The sequence below is a fragment of the Kogia breviceps genome, chromosome 17 (genome assembly GCF_026419965.1).
Source record: "Kogia breviceps isolate mKogBre1 chromosome 17, mKogBre1 haplotype 1, whole genome shotgun sequence".
NCBI classification, from domain to species: Eukaryota; Metazoa; Chordata; class Mammalia; order Artiodactyla; family Physeteridae; genus Kogia; species Kogia breviceps.
The window spans coordinates 63,331,817-63,354,102 of record NC_081326.1 but is presented as its reverse complement, the minus strand read 5'-3'; the positions used below and the strand labels follow the sequence as shown (position 1 = coordinate 63,354,102).

At 39.5% G+C, this 22,286-nt stretch overlaps 3 protein-coding genes across 9 annotated transcripts in view; 1 reads left to right on the top strand and 2 right to left on the bottom strand.

The window, feature by feature from the left end:
* The window catches only part of TATDN1 (TatD DNase domain containing 1), a 42,146-nt gene extending 37,813 nt beyond the window's left edge, over positions 1 to 4,333 (top strand). For 5 of the 6 annotated variants that reach the window (XM_059043425.2, XM_059043427.2, XM_067017476.1 and 2 more), the window contains 2 exons: positions 792 to 918; positions 4,137 to 4,333. In XM_059043425.2, the coding sequence (XP_058899408.1) occupies positions 792 to 918; positions 4,137 to 4,239 (230 nt within the window). In that variant the 3' untranslated portion in view covers positions 4,240 to 4,333. Of the gene's footprint in view, positions 1 to 791; positions 919 to 2,779; positions 3,217 to 4,136 lie in introns of those variants that run through there. The other variant, XM_059043426.2, reaches the window with a different exon arrangement.
* The window catches only part of TRMT12 (tRNA methyltransferase 12 homolog), an 83,799-nt gene that overhangs the window by 4,327 nt on the left and 57,186 nt on the right, over positions 1 to 22,286 (bottom strand). The window contains exons 4-5 of one of the 2 annotated variants that reach the window (XR_010837496.1): positions 20,482 to 20,551; positions 18,270 to 18,570 (exon numbers count right to left, since the gene is read on the bottom strand). The exons of the other annotated variant lie outside the window; for it this stretch is intronic. The gene's annotated coding sequence lies outside the window, so the exon portion shown is untranslated. Of the gene's footprint in view, positions 1 to 18,269; positions 18,571 to 20,481; positions 20,552 to 22,286 lie in introns of those variants that run through there. 2 annotated transcript variants of the gene reach the window in all.
* RNF139 (ring finger protein 139) lies at positions 5,154 to 17,549 on the bottom strand. The gene is made up of 2 exons (XM_059043420.2): positions 17,082 to 17,549; positions 5,154 to 6,985 (listed from the first exon to the last, which is right to left on the bottom strand). Exons 1-2 carry the CDS (start codon positions 17,260 to 17,262, stop codon positions 5,172 to 5,174), a joined length of 1,995 nt encoding a protein of 664 aa, XP_058899403.1. The 5' UTR covers positions 17,263 to 17,549; the 3' UTR covers positions 5,154 to 5,171.

Below are 22,286 nucleotides of genomic sequence, written 5' to 3'. Positions count from 1 at the left end.
GGCTCAGCGGCCATGGCTCACGGGCCCAGCCGCTCCGCGGCATGTGGGATCTTCCCAGACCGGGGCACGAACCCGTGTCCCCTGCATCGGCAGGCGGATTCTCAACCACTGCGCCACCAGGGAAGCCCCATGGACTTTTTTAGTAAAGTCGAGACTGAGCCATTCTGAAGAAATCAGGTGTATTTCCTTGGGGAGTCATGAAAACTAAATTATCTTATTAAAAATACAATGGTTGTAAAATGTGTAAGCTATTATAATTCTTTATTAGAGATTTAGGTAAGTAAATAATCCCAGTATTCAAAGCCACTGTTTTTGGGACTTCCCTGGCCGTCCAGTGCTTAGGCTTCCACTACAGAGGGGATGGGGTTGGATCCCTGGTCATCAGGGAACTAGGATCCCGCATGCCACGTGGCACGGCCAAAAACAACAAACAAAAAACAAGAAAATCAAAGCCACTGTTTTACATTCAGTAGGGGCAAATAGAAGTTTAACTTAAATGTTTTTATGTTACAGTTGTATTTCTTTTAGCTTTAGATTTTTTAAAGCATACCATACACCAACAATACTGTTAGTGGGAAAAAAAGAAATAAAAGTTTAAGAATTTGTACAGTTCAAGATTTTTATCTTGTACTTTTCTTAAAGCTGTTTTCTGTTGCCTTTTACCATTTTTTAAGCTGAATCATGGCGTATATTTTAGAGGTTATATAATAGTTTGATAATATTCATTAAAAATAATTTTAAAAGGTAAAAATCTCTTTGAGAGACTTCTCTTCCCCTTTGCTTAACTCTAGATGCACCTTGGTGTGGAGTCAAAAGTACACATGCTGGATCAAAATATATAAAAACTTCATTTCCCACCAAAAAGAAGTGGGATAATGGGCACTGTTTGAAAGACAGAAATGAACCCTGCCATATAATGTAAGTATTTTGTTTTCATGGTCTTCAGAACATTAAAGTCAACCACCAAATGCCATTTACAAAATGAACTCAAGGGACAGAATTAAAGTTGGGTGAAATCCAAGTTATCAAAGACCATTTTAATGCAGTGATTTGGAGGAATTTGTACCTAATTGCTGTGTATCAGCTCCTTTTTTCATATCCTGTCAACCCAGAGTGGTTTTATTACAGAGTAAGAACTTCATGTGATTTTGGTCATTTGTCATTTTGTAGGGAGGGAAAAAGATCTTAAAGCTATCCATACATAGAATCACCCTACCTGGCTTAAGTTCTGTTATCTTGCAGGTTTCCTGCTGATGTATAGAAGCACAGTCTTAGCAGGAGACCTTTTTTTAATGGTATCTGTATTTTAAGTGATTTGACAGCTTGAATAAACCTAAGAAATAACACAGTTCTTTAAGCCTCTGAACAAAAGGACAAATTATAGAAATGATTTCCTTTTTCCAACCGAGAAAAAGGGCAGAACTTTATAGAATTTTATTTCCTAGGGAAAAATAAACTAATTCAGAATCATTTTTTTAATAATACAGAGCACATGTGAAAAGAACGGGGGTATTACCCATCTAACTGCCAAGGAGCTGTACAGCATATTGTAATTTATAGGAAAAGTTTATTTTAATGGGCCCGTCATCCAGTTTCTTTTGTTGCACAAGCAGTAATTTAAATCTGACTATATCGATCTAGTATGGCTTACCAGTTCAGGCAACTGGGTATATTTATCACACTGGCTATATTTATTCATAAAAATTAGTATTGGATTGTTGTAATAATTCCTTTAACATGCTCCATCTTTTTTTAGTAGTTTTAACAGGTAAGAGTATATTAGATAAGCCAGATCTAAAATTCAGTGAGCAGAAAAATAATTATTCTATAAAGATACACTGGATTTTCCTTTATTAACATGCTGATGTTGGCAAAGACTTTAAAACTGAATGTTTTTAAATCTGTAGGGTGAGGAATATATTTAAACTCTGACTAGTGAAGAAACACTTGTAATTTTTATGAAATGTAGGTACTTGCAAGTTCAGGCCAGAGACATTTCATTAATTCTTTGGAGATTTAAAAGGACACTAGAGACAAGAAACTGGCAGTTTTCCAGCAGCCAGCTTAGAGGAAGTAGTTGCCAACAGTATCTAAATTGGTTTTCCACACTGCCTTAATCGTAAGTAAAAGTATAGCTGTTGACTTTAGCTACATATTTGCAAGACAGAATTTTAAGGTGTTTCTAAATGCAGATTAAGAACCAAGAAGGCTTTTGAGTATCTACTGCAATCATGAATACCAGTTCTGAGTAAGCAGAGCTTGGTTAAATCAACATTTGCGAACTGAAAAATTTTAAACCACATTTCAGAAATACACATGCCCCTAGTCTAATGCTAAATACTAATTAGCAAGTTAATTCCTACTTACAAAGTCATTTTTATAAACTCCATCTGTTAAGAGTTTTATGTTCTAATTATTTGTATAGAGATCTCTGTCCCCCCCCCCCATTAGATTATAAATTCCTTGAAATACATTTTGGAGCTCTTTCCAAATATCAGGAAAGGTACAAGTTACTGAGACTACCCAGAAGAATCAAGACCGTTCCCACCCTCATCCCACCAGATGAGTAGGTACGTTGTGCCAGGCACTTTGGTTAAGGTGTTAACCAAGTCTGACAAGGATCCTCCTGGAGCAAACAAGCAGACAAAAAGTATAATCCAAGATAGTAGTGCTGTTATAGAGGTATGAACATATGACTGGGGCCATAGGACAGAGCAGCTGCCTGCCCTGAGGGGAAATGGAGTGCTTAACTAAGGTGACATTTCATCTGTTTACTAAGTTGGACCAGGAGTTAGGCCAGACCAAGACAAACACCTTCAGCGAAGGCAGACTGAGGAAGAGCTTGGAACAATGACTGCAGTGTGGCATAAAGTAGGATGCTAGGTAAGTGATAGGGAAGGTACTGTAAAGCCAGAGAGTGAGGGCTTTTGTGTGCCACCCTTAGGAATTTAGATTTTATCAGGACCCAAAGGATTTTAAGCAGAAAAGCTATTAACTGGTATCAGTGTGGAGAAAGGACCAGAAGGGAGATTGGTGGCAGGAATCATACTGATTTCCCAGTATTATGTATTAATTTCCAACTCCAAGTAGTTAATAGAAGAAAAATCTAGTTTGCTAAGAAAACTGAATCTTTCACTAATCACTTTCAGTGTTAACAGATTTGCTTTTAGCCTGTTTTGACTGTCAGATAAAAACTGTGTAGTCAGTTCATTTAACATAAACAAGGCTTTTGTTACTCCTATAGAATTTAAAAGTTCCAGTTAATGTCTAATCTCTGTCCCTGATTCCTTTAGGTGTTCATATTTTAAAAACCCATAAAGGGAACAAAAAGCTTAAGATAAAGAATATTTCAATGTTTAATTCTGACTTTGAACTTTCTAATTCATGTATAAGAAATATTGTCTACATACAATATTGCTAGAAAACAGCTACTGATAATTATCATTATTCTAGGCAAAGAAATAGAAAGATTCACACCTTTCTATTGCAGGGAAAAACATATAGGAAGTTCTCTCTCCCCATCCCCCCTAATAACCATACATTGTTCTAAGTAACTTGTTCTAACTTTCTTTGTCCTCACTGTGCTGGTGGTGATGCAGCAATTTCTTGCTGTTCCTTACGACCAGTTCTCCAAGCAGTGGCTTTCAAACTTTAACTGCTATCCCCACAATACCACACTGTGACTCAGTACACTTGCATGTATAAATAAAACCCAAACAAAAATGAAACAGTACTTCCCTTACTAAATGCAGTGTGCTTTTCCTTTTAATTTTTTAAAAGCGCATCATGACCCACTAATGTGTAATTAACCCACGGTTTAAAAGGACTCTTCATTTCCACTGGGTTAATTCCCTAATTGTGGTACACATAATATGGGCTGGTTTTATAATTTACTTGAACCTGGTTCCTGGCTCTAGTTATATGCAAGACTCGCAGAAATTTGTCTTTAACTGCTCTGTTTTAAATATCCTAGCAGTTAAACTTTCTGTTAACGTTGCTGAAAACTTTAACGTCTGTTAGGCTTTTTATGTTAAAGATGCTAAAACAGTATCTTTTCCTTTATGTGAAAAAAGATAATACCTTTAAAACAGAATATGTACTTAGAAATGTAACCATCCATTTTTGTTCTGTTTTAGTCAAATACTGGAAATAATGTCAGCAGTAAGAGATGAAGATCCACTGGAATTAGCCAATACGCTATATAACAACACTATTAAAATATTTTTTCCTGACATGTAATTGGTATATGTCTCCCATTTTTCCATCATGTATATAAAATTTCATGGTAAAACTTAGAAGTTTCAATAAAGGAATTCTCTGGAAGTTGTCTAAAGAGGTATTATATCACTGTATGCCACCCCATGAAGTCAGGTGAGAATTTTTTGGTCACTTAATGTCTTAGTTTAAAATAGTGAAAACCCCCAAGTATCTCATGTTGTGATCTCTTCAGAAGTTCAAAAGGACAATTTTATGTCAACTCTGCAAACAGATTGGCTAACAAATATAGTGATTTTTACATCAAAATTAAAACAATTAGCACATCCTGGTTTATACCAAAGGTTAGTTGATGTATAAATAAGCCTATTTCTCAACTCACACACTCTCTGAATTGTGACTTTCAAACCCAGCTCAACCACAGTGCTACTCTCAAATTTCAAAAAAGTGTCTCAATCACTTCTGGCAGCCTGTTTTTTTCCTTAGTTTTAAAAATACTCTACATTTAGCATTTATCCTCTGGTCCAAATTATTTGATTTCTTTGATTTAACATGGTTTCCCCTGATTTGCATTTTTATTCTCTTCCACCCATTTTAAAGAAAGACTAGGGTCCAGAGCTAGATACATTATATACTTTCATTGAGGAATCTTTGGCACAGTTGACGCACCATATTATTATATCTATTAAAAAGTTATTTGTTCAAATTTAGCATAAAAATGTGAAAATTTTATTCTATGTACAATAATGTACACAAATTTAAATAGGTCACCAAAGAGACCAGAAGTAATTGAAGAGGTATATTTACAGTAGCACATCACAGTAAACGGAAAACCATTCACAGATTCAACATTGGTACTGTTTTTGTGCTTAGTTACACACTGAAGTGAAGCGTATTACTCCATTTTGGATGAACTGAATTTTAAACAAATAGCTCAATGATTGGCAAATGCTATTTTAATCAGTATCATCATTCACCAGCTCCTCAGCTGCCGGGCCCGTGGGCTGAATCACTCCATTTCTTTCTCTTTGAGCGTCGTCATCCCAGTCTGAACTGTCGTCATTCAATTCCCTGTCAGATTCAGCAGCAGCTTCTCTTACAGCTTCCTCTGGATTTTCATTGGGTGCAATAAATCCATTGTTGTTAGATATATTTGAATTATCCTTGATATCATCTTCAATGTACACTTTTTGGTGGCACATTGGACAAGTATCTTGAATGTACAGCCATTTCCGAAGGCAAAGTGCATGGAAATAATGATTACATGGTGTAATACGAGCAGATGTTGTAAACTCATGATAGCAGATTGCACATACATCATCTATTTCTTGTAGGCGGCTCCCTTTTATTTCAGGAAGTGAATTAATTTTTTTTACAGCAGTTCTACGATTCATGAATGTCTTCCAGCCATTTTTTGCTTGTAAGTATATGTTAAAATAGGCATGTAAGCACATCATACAAGCCCGAATTTTACTTCCTGACTCAAACATCATAGTATAAGCCCCATTTCCAAACATTACCACTCCAAATATAAATTCAATAATATTGCCTGTTGAACGAACATAGTAGACATAATCATCAAGCTTTTCCCAGAGGACATTATAGTAGCCATCAATCATGAATAACGTATAAACAGTGAGAGAAACAATTACTTTTAAGCAGAGTTCCACACAAAAGGCTGTAACTGCAAACAGCCATGTATTTAGTGCATAGTGATGCCAAAGAACATAACTGAGTATAACAGGAAGAATAAACAGGCAAGCAGAGACAAAGAGCACAGGAAAATGTCTACGAAAAGAGGACACGTGAGAGGCACTGAGAGACATTAATACAGGGTCTGTCATTCCATGGATGAAATGCAGGACTGCTGTTAATAAAAGGCACATGTTTCTACTTAGGCGAATAAGTCTCTCTTCTGGTCTTAGCCCACTTAAACCAGTCTGAAGAGCCAAAATAAAAAATAAAACAGGTGCTACAAAGCCAAGCCGCCTGTCATCTTCTTCAGTTGATCCAATAAAGGCCAATATTCCAAGACCCAAATAATGGGCTATTGAGGAAATTACAGCACTCATGCCCAGTACAGTGAGTGTAGAATCACATCCACTAATTATAAGATTACAAATGAGGTCCCAGAAATCATCCCAAGAAATAAAGAAGGAATCAGTTTCATTTGCCATCCTTAAAATGTACATTAATACTGTAGCCTGAGCTGTAATTCTTGTCAGCCAAAAGACTCTCAGTACATCTGGGAAGCGAATCCTCTTCCATGTGTCCTCCATTAATAACTGTAATCCATAAATTCGATACATGTGCCTCACTAAAAGATAAACGTATCTTGTGGAATAATAAAACCACTTAAGTTTCACTGCCAAGACAAGCACTGTATTTAATGTGAGAATCAAGGAAGAAGTAAAAACTAAAGTCTCTCGGATGTGTAACGGTAGCTCTGTGATTAAGCCTATTACAGGAACCAAGAGATCCAAAATAATTAACTGTGAATAGACGGAATGAATTTGGAGTAGTGTAATGTATCCAATTCCAAATGTTAGCTGTAGAACAATGAGTGCCATCCACAGCGAGGGCCCTTTTCGAGGAAGCAGCTCAATTCCAAAAGCTGATGTGTTGTAGGCACCATAGAAGTCAATGTGCAAAGCAGCATAATAATTTACCAACACTGAAGTTGCAGCTAATAGAAAGGCTGAGCTGTACATGTAAAACTTGAAAAGTGATCGTTGTGACAAGATCAGAACAATACTGGATACAAATATACCTTAAAAAAAAAGAAAGGAAATTCGAATGAAACATTTTTAAAGAATGTTTTTTCCACTAACAGTTACGATATTCTTCCTTTAGTAAGGAAGTAGGAATATTTTCAAACTGATGAACGTTAAGCCTCAAGACAATTTAGGCTTAAAGGCCAATAAATGTTTTTTATAAAGTCAAAGTTCAACAGGACAGATCAAACGTATTATCCTTAAAACTCCTACCCCTTATTTTCTAATTTCCAAAGTAATTCAAGTAGTAGTTTATGTCCAGACACCAAATTACTAGATTGTCTTCAAGATGAGTTTGTCATGATATACACAGTTTAACAAGTTTTAAACTTGAAAGAACATATTCATAATTATTAAAAATATTTAAGATAATTCCATTACAAAAACATTAAGAATTAAAAATAACCCAAGTGGAAAACTTTTGTTCCTATTAAATCTGAGATTTCTTTTTCTTAAACGTGTTCTTTAGGAAATCAAGTTTAAGTTTCACACTTACCCCTAATTCCTCCTTTTACTCAAACTGAACTCCTGCTGGCTCTTATTTTTCCTGCTCCTTAAATTTGAGTATTCTCCCTCAGGTCCAAATTCACTTTTTTTCTGTACATACTTTCCTACAGATACCAGACATTTCCTCCAAGTTTCCTTTTTCCTGTATGTTTGCATCTTTTTCTTCAAATAGTCAACCCTTTTTACTGTTCTTCAAATTACAAAAGTAACATTCAGAAAAACCACAATATGTTTTAATAAATCTTCCCCCCCCCCAACCGTAAGCAACCAATGTATAGTCTGTTGTGCCTCCAGCACCATCTTTCTTGGTGCTCTGACAAATTTTTAAGTGAGATTACGATAAACATTATCCAAGGTTTCAGCTATGGGAACCACACCCAAATATTCACCTACTTCCACTTCTATGTTACAAGTGCAACACTCAAAACTTCTAAAACCTACTGAACCTACTCTTGCCTCAAACAGCTCTTCCTTGCGATTTCCAATGTCAGTTACAGGTACCATTGTTATTCTCCTAACAGTACCTCTAGCCCCTCATCCTCAAATTCTGACAATCAGTGACAAATTTTACTAATACCTATACCTCCCTTTTCTCAGTGACACCCACCTATTAGTCTGTGTCTGAAAACTCTCTCATCCAAAACCATCTACAAGCCATCACCAAATTGCCTTTCTTCATGTCTCTGCTCAAAATACTGCAGCAGCTCTGAAATTACTATCAATTAAAATCTACACTCCTTGGGCTTCCCTGGTGGTGCAGTGGTTGAGAGTCCACCTGGCAACGCAGGGGACGCAGGTTCGTGCCCTGGTCCGGGAGGATCCCACGTGCCGCGGAGCGGCTGGGCCCGTGAGCCATGGCCGCTGAGCCTGTGCGTCCGGAGCCTGTGCTCCGCAACGGGAGAGGCCTCAACAGTGAGAGGCCCGCGTACCGCGAGAAAAAAAAAAAAAAAACTACACTCCTTGTCCTAACATTCAAGGACCCAATTGGCTTTAAAGTAATATTCCTCCCAACACACACACCAATGCCCCAGATTTCTTTCCCAAACATACCCCTTCTTCTCTGCCATAATTACATCTGTATTTACATTCTTCTCTTTGCCTGGCAGAACGGCCCCATCAACTTCCCAAATCCCTGACTGTTCAAATCCTACCCATCCTACAGACCCACTTTTTCTGCTACTGACTGTTCCTTCAGCATATCTACAGAACTTGGCGAAACTCCTAATACTCATACACCACCTGATACTGAAGTTTGTAGTTATCTGAGTAGCTACCTACCCTATTATATATAGGGTCCTTGATAGCAAGCAAGGATCCTACCTTTTACATCTATAGATCCCGAAATATTTTTTAGAAAATAATAAATACAATAAAAACAAAATAATTGGGGAAATAAACGTTTCTGTTGAATTCTGTGTTCTGTTTTTAAAGGCAACCATAAAATACAGCCCACTTGGAAATTGAAACCTATGACAAGGTTAAGACAAAGCTGAGAAATCAGACCCTGGAGTACAGAAAAAGTGACAAACTCCAAATTAAACATCCATCTATCCACCTGATTTCAGCATGCAACCAAGACCAACACTGCATAATACAATAGAGCCATTCCCCAATCTACTGCGGTTAAAAGCAAGGGCCAAGTTCCTCCAAATGATGACTTTGCCCACAAACTTAAAATTTTATCCTGTGCCTATTTGTCAGGTCATTTGTGAAAAGGACAACAAAAGAAAACAATCACCTGGAATGTACATCAACCTATGCGCAAGAACCATCCAATTCACTGAACAAGTGGGCCACTAATAATCCTCCCAAAGAGCCCTTTCAACAGAAAATGGGCTTTTCTGGGCTTCCCTGGTGGCGCAGTGGTTGAGAGTCCGCCTGCCGATGCAGGGGATACAGGTTCGTGCCCTGGTCCGGGAAGGTCCCACATACCGTGGAGCGGCTGGGCCCGTGAGCCATGGCCGCGGAGTCTGTGCTCTGCAACGTGAGAGGCCCAAAGGGGGCTTTTTTTTTTTTTTGAGCAGGTTTAGAAACCCTTCCTGTGGAAGGTAACAGGAAATGGAATTTACTCAGCCACCATATGCCATATGTAATCTTACTTTCTCTATACAGAAAAACAGAAGTATTTTTTCCTGAAACAAAACAATCTCCTAAAATGCGTCAAAACAAAACCAAGATAACTTCAGTTCTATTATATGTTACTTTTTAAAAGGGAGAAAGTCAAGCAGGAACTGTCAAGCAGGGACTTGCTATTCACAAAGTGGTACATTAATCTTTACCTGTGAATATTCATGAACTTTGCTGTAACTTATAACCAGATCTTTTTATTCTAATAGCTTTTCTTCCCCCGGAAGCTTATTTTTACACAGATTAAGGAATTATTTGGGTTTTAGAAATACTTCTGGACAACAGAGAGTGTGACAGACAAATAATGTAGTGAGACTACAACCTTCAAGTTTGGATGTCTCCTAGCAAGTAACAATCTGATACTACTCTTTTTTTTTTTTTTTTTTTAAGTAAACACCCCTAAAGTTGATTTGTCTCCATTTAATCTTTTTTTAAAAAATTAATTTATTTATTTTATTTTTGGCTGCGTTGGGTCTTCGTTGCTGTGCGTGGGCTTTCTCTAGTTGCGGTGAGCGCGGGCTCTAGACATGCAGGCTTTAGTAGTTGTGGCATGTGGGCTCAGTAGTTCTGGTGCACGGGCTTAGTTGCTCCCTGGCATGTGGGATCTTCCCGGACCACGGCTCGAACCCACGTTCCCTGCATTGGCAGGCAGATTCTTAGCCACTGTGCCACCAGGGAAGCCCCTGATACTACTCTTTGATTAAAATTATTCCCCAAGATTTAATAATGACCAAACATTTCAAGAATAGTATAAAATGATTTTATTATTGTTATTTTAAATTTATTATTAAAATTATTTTAATTTTTTAAATTCTTAAATTTTTCCTTTATACTCATGTTCCTGTGTATGGAATGTAGAATCAGCTCTCATTTCACAGGAAAAAAAGTCAACTTTCCAAGTCTCTCAAGTAATATTCCCTCTCATGGCCTTAGGGAAGTATTGTCAATAATATGTTGCATTTTCACAATTCAGACATGCAACTCTTGATATTTAACCTGTAGGCCTAAGAAAATTAAGCCCCAGGGCAGTTTCCTCAATAGGATTTAAGAGTGACCTGCAATAAGTAATCAAGGCTATATATAAATGCTACTTTATAAAGAAAAATCACCTTGGGACAGTGGTGCATAGAATTAACTGGAATCACAATTCAGGGACCCAATTCTCCAGTGATTAGAGAGCTTCACTAAAGTGCTCAAGGTAGGAAAAGTGGCAGGTATCAAAATCAATTCAGAGCTTTGAAGATATACATGAACTCAATTCATGAAAGAGTTCAGGGCCTTTTCAATTTGGATTACCAAAAATGAGCAAACAAAACAAGCTGAAAACAAAAAGCAAACCACCATGCATGTTACACAGCGAAGTGTTAATTCTTTTATGTGTAAAGTCCATTCATACCCTTAACCTTTCTGGAAGTTGGGGACTAAAAATTAGAAGGAAATAAGACATAACTCCCCAGGTACCTTAAATACCTTTGATATAAAATCTAAAGCAAGCTGTGGAAAAACATTTCAATGCCTGACAATAAAGACGGAACAGTACAAAAATAAATGTTTTAACTAAATTACTCCCAAGGGAACCCTATGCAATGAGATATAGAACAAAGTAAATAAAACATCTTGGGATGTACATATTGGGATGTTAGTCTGTAGGTGTACTTGACAAACTATAGCATAAAGAAAATTTTTCTATCAAACTCTTACTTTAGGTTAAAAAAGGTATTCTAAGTTTTTTTTATTAATAAGATAAATTAAATTTTTAACAACTATGTGTTAATTAAAAAGAAATATATGAACATGATTTTTTTAAAAAGTTCAACCCTATAGGTATTAAATGAAAAGTTAACCAAGTTTTGCATAAATAAACACACATTCATGGATAAATACTTGTTTTTGCTTTTTTACGCAAAGGAGATCTCATTAAATAGTGGAGTTTTTTAATCTTTTCTAAAAATTACATTTCTGATTACTCATCAAAGAGGGCACCTTTCGATTTACTGGCCATTCATGTTTCTTCCTCTGTGAACTGCCAGTTTATCTTTTGCTCATTTATTTACGGAGTTGTTTTTCCTTATTGAATTGCAGTCATTTAAAAAATATTCTGACTACAGATTCTTTGTAGTTATCTATAATGCAAATATCTTCTCCAGATGTGTGACCGCTCTTTTCACTTTCTGATGCTGGCTTTTGATTAAAAGAGGTTTTTAATTTTAATATCATTGAACTTATCAATCATTATTTAATACATTTGCTTTTACATATTTCTAAAGAACTTTTCCCATACTCTAACCCTAAAAAAAATTCTATATTTTCTTCTAAAATTTTTAAAGTTCTGCTTTTCACATTTAGATATTAATCCGCTTAGAACTATTTATATATATTTTTTATAAATTTATTTATTTTGGCTATGTTGGGTCTTTGTTGCTGCACGCGGGCTTTCTCTAGTTGCGGCGAGCAGGGGCTATTCTTCGTTGCGGTGCGCGGGCTTCTCATTGCGGTGGCTTCTCTTCTTGCGAAGCACCGGCTCTAGGGGCGGGGGCTTCAGTAGGTGTGTCACAGGCTCTAGAGCACAGGCTCAGTAGCTGTGGCGCACGGGCTTAGTTGCTCCGCGGCATGTGGGATCTTCCCGGACCAGGGCTCGAACCCATGTCCCCTGCACTGGCAGGCGGATTCTTAATCACTGCGCCACCAGGAAGTCCAAACTATTTATATATTGATGTGAGGTAGGGAGCCAGTATAATTTTTTCCACATGAATAACGAAATAACCACTAATTGAATAGTCTGTATTTACCTCAATGTCTTGTATACTTCCAATTCTACCTCTGAAACACATCAAGTTTCTCTACATACATGGGTGGTCTGTTTCTGGGCTTTCTATTCTGTGCTATTTACTGGTCTATTTGTCCACCTCAGTAGTTCTCAACCAGGATCAGTTTGCACACTCTCCCTTCCCCTCCAGTCATCTGGCCACAATCCCCATGCCCCCACCAAAGAATTATCCCATCCAAAATGTCAACGGTATCTCTGCTGAGAACCCCTAGGCTATCCCAATGCAGTCATAATTACTACTGCTTCACTTTGTTTTTACACTTCACAGGTTTTCTGAGTTGTTTCTACAGCACCAAAAATAACTATCATTTTTTTCAACAACTTCATTGCATGGCTGAAACTGATAATGTTGTACAATGAACAGATTCTCTTTCCATAGACATTTAGATTAACAATTTGTTTTTGTTTTGTTATTACCAACAATGCTGCAATGAATATCCTTGCCAACAGTTTTTGCACAACTGTATCTTCAGGCCAAGTTCTTAGAACTGGAATTGTGAGTCACAAGGTATACGATGAATTATAGTTGATAGCACCAAATGGCTTTACATAGAAATAACACCTTACAAAAATTGTTTAACTTCATCTATTTCCCCATACCTCTGCCAAACTAGTTTTTATTTAAACTTTGAATTCTTCACCAATCTCATACATTAAATTTTGTTTTAACTGCATTTGTTTAATTATAAATGAGGCTGAGTAATTTTTGTTTTGCTTACTGACCATGTGCATTTCATTTACTGTGAAATGCTTATCCTGGGCCCATTTTTCTCTGGGAGTATAAGTTTTTCTTATCGACAGAGTAAAACTTCTATGAGTACTTCAACTAAATATGATGCAAATATTTTCCCCTTAATGTGCCATTTTTAAGAATCTTTGTAAAAAAAGAATTTTTTTCATAAAGAAGTTTTTCATTTTTATGTACTCAAATTTATCAAATTTTCCCTTGAAACTTTTGGATTTTCTTTTATGTTTAGAAAGGACTTTCCACTTCAATGAATTGTCATTATATGAATAATACTATTAAAACAAAAATGAATTGTCATTATATGAATAATACTATTAAAACAAACTCCTATGCTTGCATTTTCTGCCTTGGATTTAGACTTGTTAATTCAGCATTACGATGCACTGGGCTGCATTTCATTTAGCACTGAACACCTCCTAAGAATAGCTTAATATTCTTAAAAATTATATATATTGTGATATGATCTTACTTGGATCTCCAAAATGAGAAGCAGCTTTGTATTCTGACTTGCTGAAATTCTCTTATTAGATACCAAATAAAAGTATAGTAGTGGGCTTCCCTGGTGGCGCAGTGGTTGCAAGTCCGCCTGCCAATGCAGGGGACACGGGTTCGTGCCCCGGTCCGGGAGGATCCCACATGCCGCGGAGCGGCTGGGCCCGTGAGCCATGGCCGCTAAGCCTGCGCTCCGCAATGGGAGAGACCACAACAGTGAGAGGCCCGCGTACCGCAAAAAAAAAAAAAAAAAAAAAAAAAAAAGTATAGTAGTAATAGTTTTTTGTAGGGGTAGGACACTAAATAAAACTTTGAGATTTATATACAGTAGCACAGAGAGGTCTACAATTATTAAAAAACTAACCAGGTAGAACAATTGATTTCAACCATCCTTTAGTATCTTTTACACACAAACCTGTCACTTTCAATAACAAATAAGATGCTTCATCGTATGGTCCTCAAATAATTAAGACATTTGTTTTTATTCAGAATGAAATTTTTTACCACCAAAACCAGTTTTTAATAATTTTATCATTCTTACAAATGTCATAAATTAGCATAATTACACTGCCATAATGTGAGAGCAGTCAAATGATAGATTTGGAAAATATTTTGTATCTCTCATAAAGTCTGACCCAGAGAATACTCTGGGGTCAAAATTTTCAAATAAACAGCACCAACATTTTGCTGATGACTTCCAAAAACTGAAATATCTGTAACACAGTATGGTCTTAATTGAAGTATTAAAAATTTTTTTAAAGCTACCATGTTTACCAGTCGCTAACAATTAAATGGCCCTTACTAGGTTCCAGGTACTGTTACAAGAACTTATGTCCTTATTTACTGCCCTTAACACTCTATAAGAGAGATACGCCATTATGATCCATCTTTAAAAAGGTACCAATAAGAAAAGGGAGGCACAGAGCAGGCAGGTGTAACTTGCCTGAGGTCACATTCTTCTTTAACATCTCAAATGCAAACTTCCATGATTTACTACAAAAATAAGAAGCACGGATATAGGACAAGGAAAACACCAGATTACTATATTCAGTGTTCTTAAACTACAAAAGATTTAATTAAAGAAAATACTCTAAAGCTCCCTAGCCTGAAGCTCAACTCTGAGCACACTGTATTAAAGAACCTGGTCCCCAAGGGGCTCTCAGAGAACCTGGTCCCCAAGAGGCTCTCAGAGGCTCTGTAGTTACATGCCAGAAGAACACTCAAGACAGTGGCTACACTACTAGCAGAATGAGTATGTGAATCCTCTCAAACCCAATTTTGTTTTGGTTTCTTTTTTCCAGCTCCTCCACCATGGCCTCCTCCCTCCTCTCAAAGCGAAGTGGGGAAAGCCCCTCCTACCACCCTCAAGTCCATGTTACATTTGGTTGTTTAGTGCCCAAAACAACACTTGGTAATCCCAAATTTCATAAAGTTCCCTAGAGCTTCTGCTCTCTCTCTAGCAAACTCTCTCTTCTCCTGTGGGGTTCAGGAATAGAAATGATCAGTGTTCTCCATTTCTCAGTCTCCCCAACCCAGGAATCAGCGCAGGTCTTGACTGCACGCATGTCACCAATTAACGTGGAGAGGTATGGCGGGGAGGGGTTGGGAGTCTATCAGGCTCAGCTGGGACCTCCTTTCTATAATGAGACAAGCAACTGCCTGTTAATTTATGATCATGAGGAGTGACTTCTAACTGGCAGGAATAAAATGCTTTCCCAACAGGTCCCCATTCTTATTAATTCCATTGTAACATTATTTAACCTCACTTGTATTCCCTATCAGAATTAAACAAAATATGTTAAGTACAAAACATTAAAGCTAGCTAATGTTCTTTTTTGTGGTATAATCAATAGATAACATTATATTAGTTTCAGGTGTACAACATAATGATTCGCTATTCCTATACATTGGAAATCACAAGCTCCATTTTTGCCACAAATATGAAGGCATTACATTTTGCAGTGGTAAGCAGGATGGCTGGGATTCAGTAGCTGGTGGGTTACTAAGAAGTCTTGTGCTAAAGAACATCACGTTCACATCTGTTAGTTTTAAGATCTAGCATATGATCATCATTATAGCATTCTGTATCTGGATTGCAGCTGTACTGAGGAGGAAGATGAACCATGCCTGATGTCAGAAGATTGTTAAGCCTAGGTGCTGGCAACCAGTTAACTTGCTGTGTATCAAAAGCAAAACACTTAACCTCTGTCTCTCATTTTCCTCATTTGTAAAATGAGAATAACACCACCCATCCTCCTTTGAGGAATTTTTGAACGTTAGGTTAGATAATACCAGTGAAAAGCCACTGCAAAAGTAAAGTACCAAACAAATGTAAAGTGTTGTTATAAACAAAACTCAAACATTACCACTTTTTTTTAAAAAGTAGGAATAAAGCAGCAACAGATGGCTCCTAATTCAGAAAGGCTTGGTAAGGATCTCACCATCAGCTCGTCCTCAGCAACACTTCAAAAGCACAGCCTCACTAAAAACTAACACAAGAATTACCTCATCAACAAAATTTGCCACGTTTCAATTACTCAAAAACTTTTTTTAAGCGTAAATGCTTCTCACTCTGGTAATGCAAGTGAAAATGAGGAGTGAAGTATAAGATGCTTTTAACACTCCATTCATATGCAACGAAGACACTGATTTTCAAGTCTTATCACTTCCTAGCCACGTTTTTATAACCGTTCTCAATACCTTCTTCTCTATTCAGAGAAAATTTTAGGACTCGTTATAAGTATCGCCTTCTTCATGAGGATTTTGGTAACAGTTTCAAGGTCTGATATTCTCTTTCGTTTGGATGTCATTTAAATGACAACATACGAGTACTCTGCATTTTGGAAAGGGGGAAACTGAGGCCCAGGCCTCGGCAGGACGAGCCCAAGGTCACACACGGCGAGATCAAAAACGTAAGCAGAGTTGCTGTTTTTCCAAGGCTGTCGCATAGAACGCGGTTAAGCCAGTACTCATTCCCCTAGAGAAACAGCAGGCACAGAGCCGCATGCTCGCACCTCGCTTTCTCCCCGCCCTCGCTCAGAGGCAAAAATGAACAGGAGACTGACTCGCAGGGAGGACCGCTCCGCTGTCAACTCTGAGACAAGTGTCATCTCCTCCTCCTGCACGGCCCGCAAAGACGCCCCCGGGGGGGAAACGAAACTAGCGTACACACACACACACACACCAACGAAACGGGTACACACACACACACACACACACACACACACACACCACCGCCTGCGCGCGGCTGGCCTCTCCCTCTTGCACGTCTCGGCCCGCGAAACTAGTACACACACACACACCCCACGGCCTGCGCTCGGCTGCCCTCTCCTTCCTGCACGTCTCGGCCCGAGGAGCCGTTCCCGGACGCAGGCTACCCCGTCCCCCTCACCAAGGAGCCGGAGAAAGATCTGGAGCCCGATGCAGAACCGGCTTTGGCTGGAATCGTAGTAGGAGTTGAAGATGGCGTCGATGATGTAGAGGCAGGGCACCCGGAGCGCCACTTCGAGCGCCACCCAGACCTGCTGATGGGCCATCCGCACCTGCTGCTGCGGGGGCCCCACCGCCGCCATGAGCCGCTGCCACACCGGGGCTGGGCGGGCCGGGCAGGGCCGCGCGGGGCAGGGTCCGGGACGGCGGCCGGGGGCGGAGGCGAAGGCGGGCGACTCCGCCCCCGCCCTCCCTCCTCTAATGTCTCTCTCACGGCCCGCCCCGCCGCCCGCTCGCGTCTCTCGAGCTGGAGCAGGCGGCGGAGGCGGAGGGAGCAGCAGCGGCTCCCGGGAGGCCTATGGGTGTCGGTGTTTCCGGCAGGCTATGGTCTGGCTCCTCCTCCCTCCCCCGCCTCCCCCGCCCGCGGAGCCACCATCTTGACCTCGCCCGCCCGCCTCTGCAGTCGCTGCTGTTGCCAGGCCCGGAGGCTGCGCCCGCGGTCACGCGAGACCGCGGAAGCCGCGCGCCGACGCTCGCGTCATAATACGGCGCTAGGGGCGCTCCCCTCGCGGTCACCACGCTCGGCGTATCAGACGTCCCTATCGTTGCCATGGTTTCCGCCCATCTCCGGGGCCGGGGCCGCCTTTGCTGCTTTTGGCGCCACCCAGTGGCGCAGACGCTGTTGGGCAGCCGCGCCCTCCAGCCTCAGGGTGGGCGCCTCGCCCGCAAAGGCGTTGGCGCTGTGAGGCAGTCACTGCTTCCTCGGGAGGGAATTATTAGCTGCTTTATTAGAGACCATTAAACGTCCCATAAACATGATTCAGAACTGCTTGGCAGGAGGAAAGCCAAAGGACGCCTCCTGTCTGAGCTACTCCACCCCACCGGGAAGCCGGGTCTGAGCGGCCGACCTACTGGGCAGGATGCTACAAGGCCGCCTGTCGGAGGCGTCGCTGCGTGCGATGTATGGAGCGGCCGCCCTTCGTGGTACTGGGCTGGGAGTGGTAGGCGCTACCGAGAAAAACATCCCTTTCATCTCTGCACATCATCCTTTCTATTTCCTACCCGATTAGGCAGAACTGCGGACCGTGGTCGGCCACATTATACTAATGTCAAGGGCAAGAACCCTTTTTTTGGTTTTTTATTTATTTTTGGCTGCGTTGGGTCTTTGTTGCTGCACGGGGGCTTTCTCTAGTTGCAGCGAGCTGGGGCTACTCTTCATTGTGATGTGCAGTCGTCTCATTGCAGTGACTTCTCCTGTTGCAGAGCAGGGGCTCTAGGTGTGCAGGCTTCAGTAGTTCTGGCACGCAGGCTCAGTAGTTATAGCCTGCGGGCTCTAGAGTGCAGGCTCAGTAGTTGTAGCTCACGGGCTTAGTTGCTTCGCGGCATGTGGGATCTTCCTGGACCAGGGCTCCAACCAGTGTCCCCTGCACTGGCAGAGGAATTCTTAACCACTGCGCCACCAGGGAAGTACCAAGAACTCATTACTAATGTGACCTAAGGGCAAGAACTCTGACCTCTGTCTTTGTTTCTCATCTTTGAGGTAAGAACACCCAGGCAGTGCCTTCTTTCCTTCTCAGGGCAGAAGAGGCCATATTTTTTGTTTTTGTAGATGATCAGAACATGCCACCCCAAAATATGTTACTTTGACATGATTATTTTGAGCTGAAGACAGTTGACAAACAGCAGGAACAAACAAAAAGCTCTCCACCTCAACACTTCCCTCCTTCCCATTTGCCTAAAAATAGGACATAAATTTCTTTTGGTAAAGGTGTCTCCCTCTCCCTTACCAAGAGGACAACTCTTAGACTCAATCACTGGCAAAGCTTATTAAGCTAATCCTTATTATCCATTAGTTTCCCCCCATACATTCACCTTCCCACAGTCTGCCGCCCCAAAAGCCTAAACCCCTTTTCCTTTATCACTTCTCTACAATGCATTGTTCTTTGTTAAGATGCTATATAAGCCCCAAATTATAGCCACCTCTTTGAGTTATTCAACACTTAGTTTCTCCCAGACATATGTGCATGGCATGAGTTAATAAACTCTTGTGTTTCTCTTGTTAATCTTTATTTTATTGGTTTAATTTCCAGGGCCCCAGCCACAGAACCTAGGAAGGAAAAGATTTTTGTCCCTCCCCTGCACTTTCTTGCCGATCCATGTTTTAACAGTTTCTGATCTTAATTTGATGCACACATTTTATTAGTATAAGAATTTCTAATTAAAACTAAATTCCACCTTGGGCCCAGAACTTTCAGGAGTGGTGGCACAGTTATCTTACATATGACTTCAAGCATGTCTCTTTAAACTCACTAGGTCTCACTCTCCCCATCTATAAAATGAAGGTTTGAATAAGATCCTGGCAAGTACTTTAAAATACTACCTTAAATCTAAATTTACATTAATGAGGTAGTTTTTAGAATGCTTTTAGGGATTTTTAAGACAAAAGATAAACTTTCAAAGAAATAGCTGCAGTTCACTGAATCTAATCTCTTTGGCTTCTACATTGATTTGAATGTTGCACAACTCAGGTATGTATTAAATTGAGTCTACCCAGAAGAGTATGTGGGGTAGCTGTGTATGTGTATTCATAAATTACCTATGTTCAAAAATAACCATCTTTTCATTTGGCTTTAATGGTTCAAAAGCCTTTTAGTTGCTCTAAAAAGCCTTTAGATGTAGAATGTGTAAAAACTAGCTTCAATTTTCAGTTGATATTTACATCAGCCAAGTCTTTGTTACATGCAACAGGGACTGATTCTGGGCTATCTTAAGCAAAAAGGGAATTTATTAAAGAATTATTTTAATTATTCTTCAGGATTTCAAGTTCCAAGAGTGACTATGCAATTGGTCAAGCTTATTGGACCATGTATCTGTACCCAAGCTGTACCAGAGGGCAGGTACAAGCAGCTTCCTTAGTGGGAGAAAGCAGCAGGAAACAAGCACTTAGAATTACCCACCCCAGCCGTCCCTGCCAATGTATTATGTATTTCCTTCAAATGGAAGGTGGGGATGCTGGAAGCAGGGTAGGTATTGGTAGCCCCCAAAAGGATAAATACATACCATAACTTTATCTCAGACCTTGGGAACTACTTGGAAAATAATCTCTGATCCTAAATTACTTTATAGTTTTTCTCATTCATTAAACCAGATATACTCATGGAAATTCAGCTATTTGAATTTTCTGGTTTTGTAAATGCCAAATGAATAGGAAGACTCTGTTGCTGTTTAGTTAACAAAGGAAATATGAGAGAATATAGTGGCATTTGGAGTCAACGTTGAGTACATACTGACTGACTTTGGTTCATTCATTCATTCATTCAACATTTACTGAGCACTTTCTATATGCCTGGCAGTATGCTTACCCACTTCTGCTTCTCACTAGTTCTCTGTCTCTAGACAATGTACTTAAGCTCTAATCTTCAGTATCCTCATCTGGGAAAAATAGAAAAAAAGATTAATAATGTCAGATAAGATACAAAACATATAACGTGTATTATCCAGTTTAATCCTCCACAAACCTGTCCAAGGACACAGGCAATTAAGAGTGGCAGGTTTCTAACTCACACTTTCCAGATTCCACAGCCTAAGATCTGATCCTCTGCAAGAAATTGCTCATGCTTGTTACACAGATTAAAACAATATGTTTTAAGTACTTAGTATGGTATACGGTAAACAGATTTTAGGAGAAATACTCATTGGAACCCCTATATACTAACACAATACTGTGTTAGTACTGCGAAGATACTGTTTATTAGTTTGGGTTGTTATATGTGATAACCATCCAGTAGTACTGAATTTATATTAGGATATAAATATATGATAGGCTCAAATATGTTAGTCATCTAAGGTGATGGTTAAGAATAATCTGAGAGATTAGATACTGCTGAGAGGAAGAGTACAAGTAATACTAAGTTAAAAACATCTGTCAAGGCAGGGAGCCTAGAGGAGATGGATATAGTATCCCTCTGACAGACGGGAAATATAGGATCCTTCACCCTGGACGGGATCCTGTCATCCAGGTTTCTGATAATCACTTCTCATTTCATAGCTACACCCAAATGAGTAGAACAAAAGCTTCAAGGTGAAAGATACAATATTGCAAAGATGTCAATTTTACCTTATAGGTTCAATGTAATTCCTCCCCCCCAAAAAAATCTCAGCAGGATTTTTTTCAAAAAATTGACTAGCTGATTTTAAAATCCATAAGAAAATGCAAAAGGTCAAGAATAACTAATGCAATCGTAAAGAACAAAGTTGAATGATTTACAGTATCGTATCAGGACTTATTCTAAGGCTCTAATTTAGACAAGATGGTATTGGTGGTACATGGATAGAAAAACTGACCCATGGAACAGAAGAGAAAGTCTAGAAATAGCCTCACACATATACAATCACCTGATTTATCATAAAAGTGACACTACAGTGCAGTGGAAAAAGGATGATTTTTTAAAAACAGCATTATAATGGGACTCTATGGATACTACCTAAGGACAGTATATAACTTAATGATGAAACACAGTAGAGGTATTCTCCCTAAAATTAGGAACAATTTAACACTGTATTAGAGGTGAGGGGCTGGGAATAGAGCAAGGTAAAAAGCCAGAAGCTTTCCTTTTTAATCAAGACTTAGCTGTTTTTCTTGAATGAATGCTTCTTAGATTGTCACAAGCCTTTAGTTTCTAGAATTCTGAAAAGGTTGATTTTGACAATTTTTGCCAGTGTTCTCACTGCTTTTTATGGAAGAGCCAGTTTTTGGAGGTCCTTACTCTGACATTTTGGAAGTTGCCCATTTTACTCCTGATATTGGGTAGGGAAGTATCAAAGACACACCCTAGTGGATGCATGGAGTATGATATATATTCCTTTCTGCCCTCATTGTCAGTAACTCCAGTTCCTCCTGATCAGATTCAATTACTCCAGCCAGGATGGTGATTCTTTCTTGTCTGCTGGTCTCTTGGCACAAGGAGCCTAAAATTACTGGGAAACCTCAGTAGGTTAAAGTTTAATGGATCTATTAATTGTGTCTCCTGATGAAACAGTTACCCTGATAGGAACCAGCCCTCTAGAGCAGGGGTCCCCAACCCCCGGGCCTGTTAGGAACCGGGCCGCACAGTAGGAGGTGAGCGGCTGGCGAGTGAGCAAGTTTCATCTGCCGCACCGCATCGCT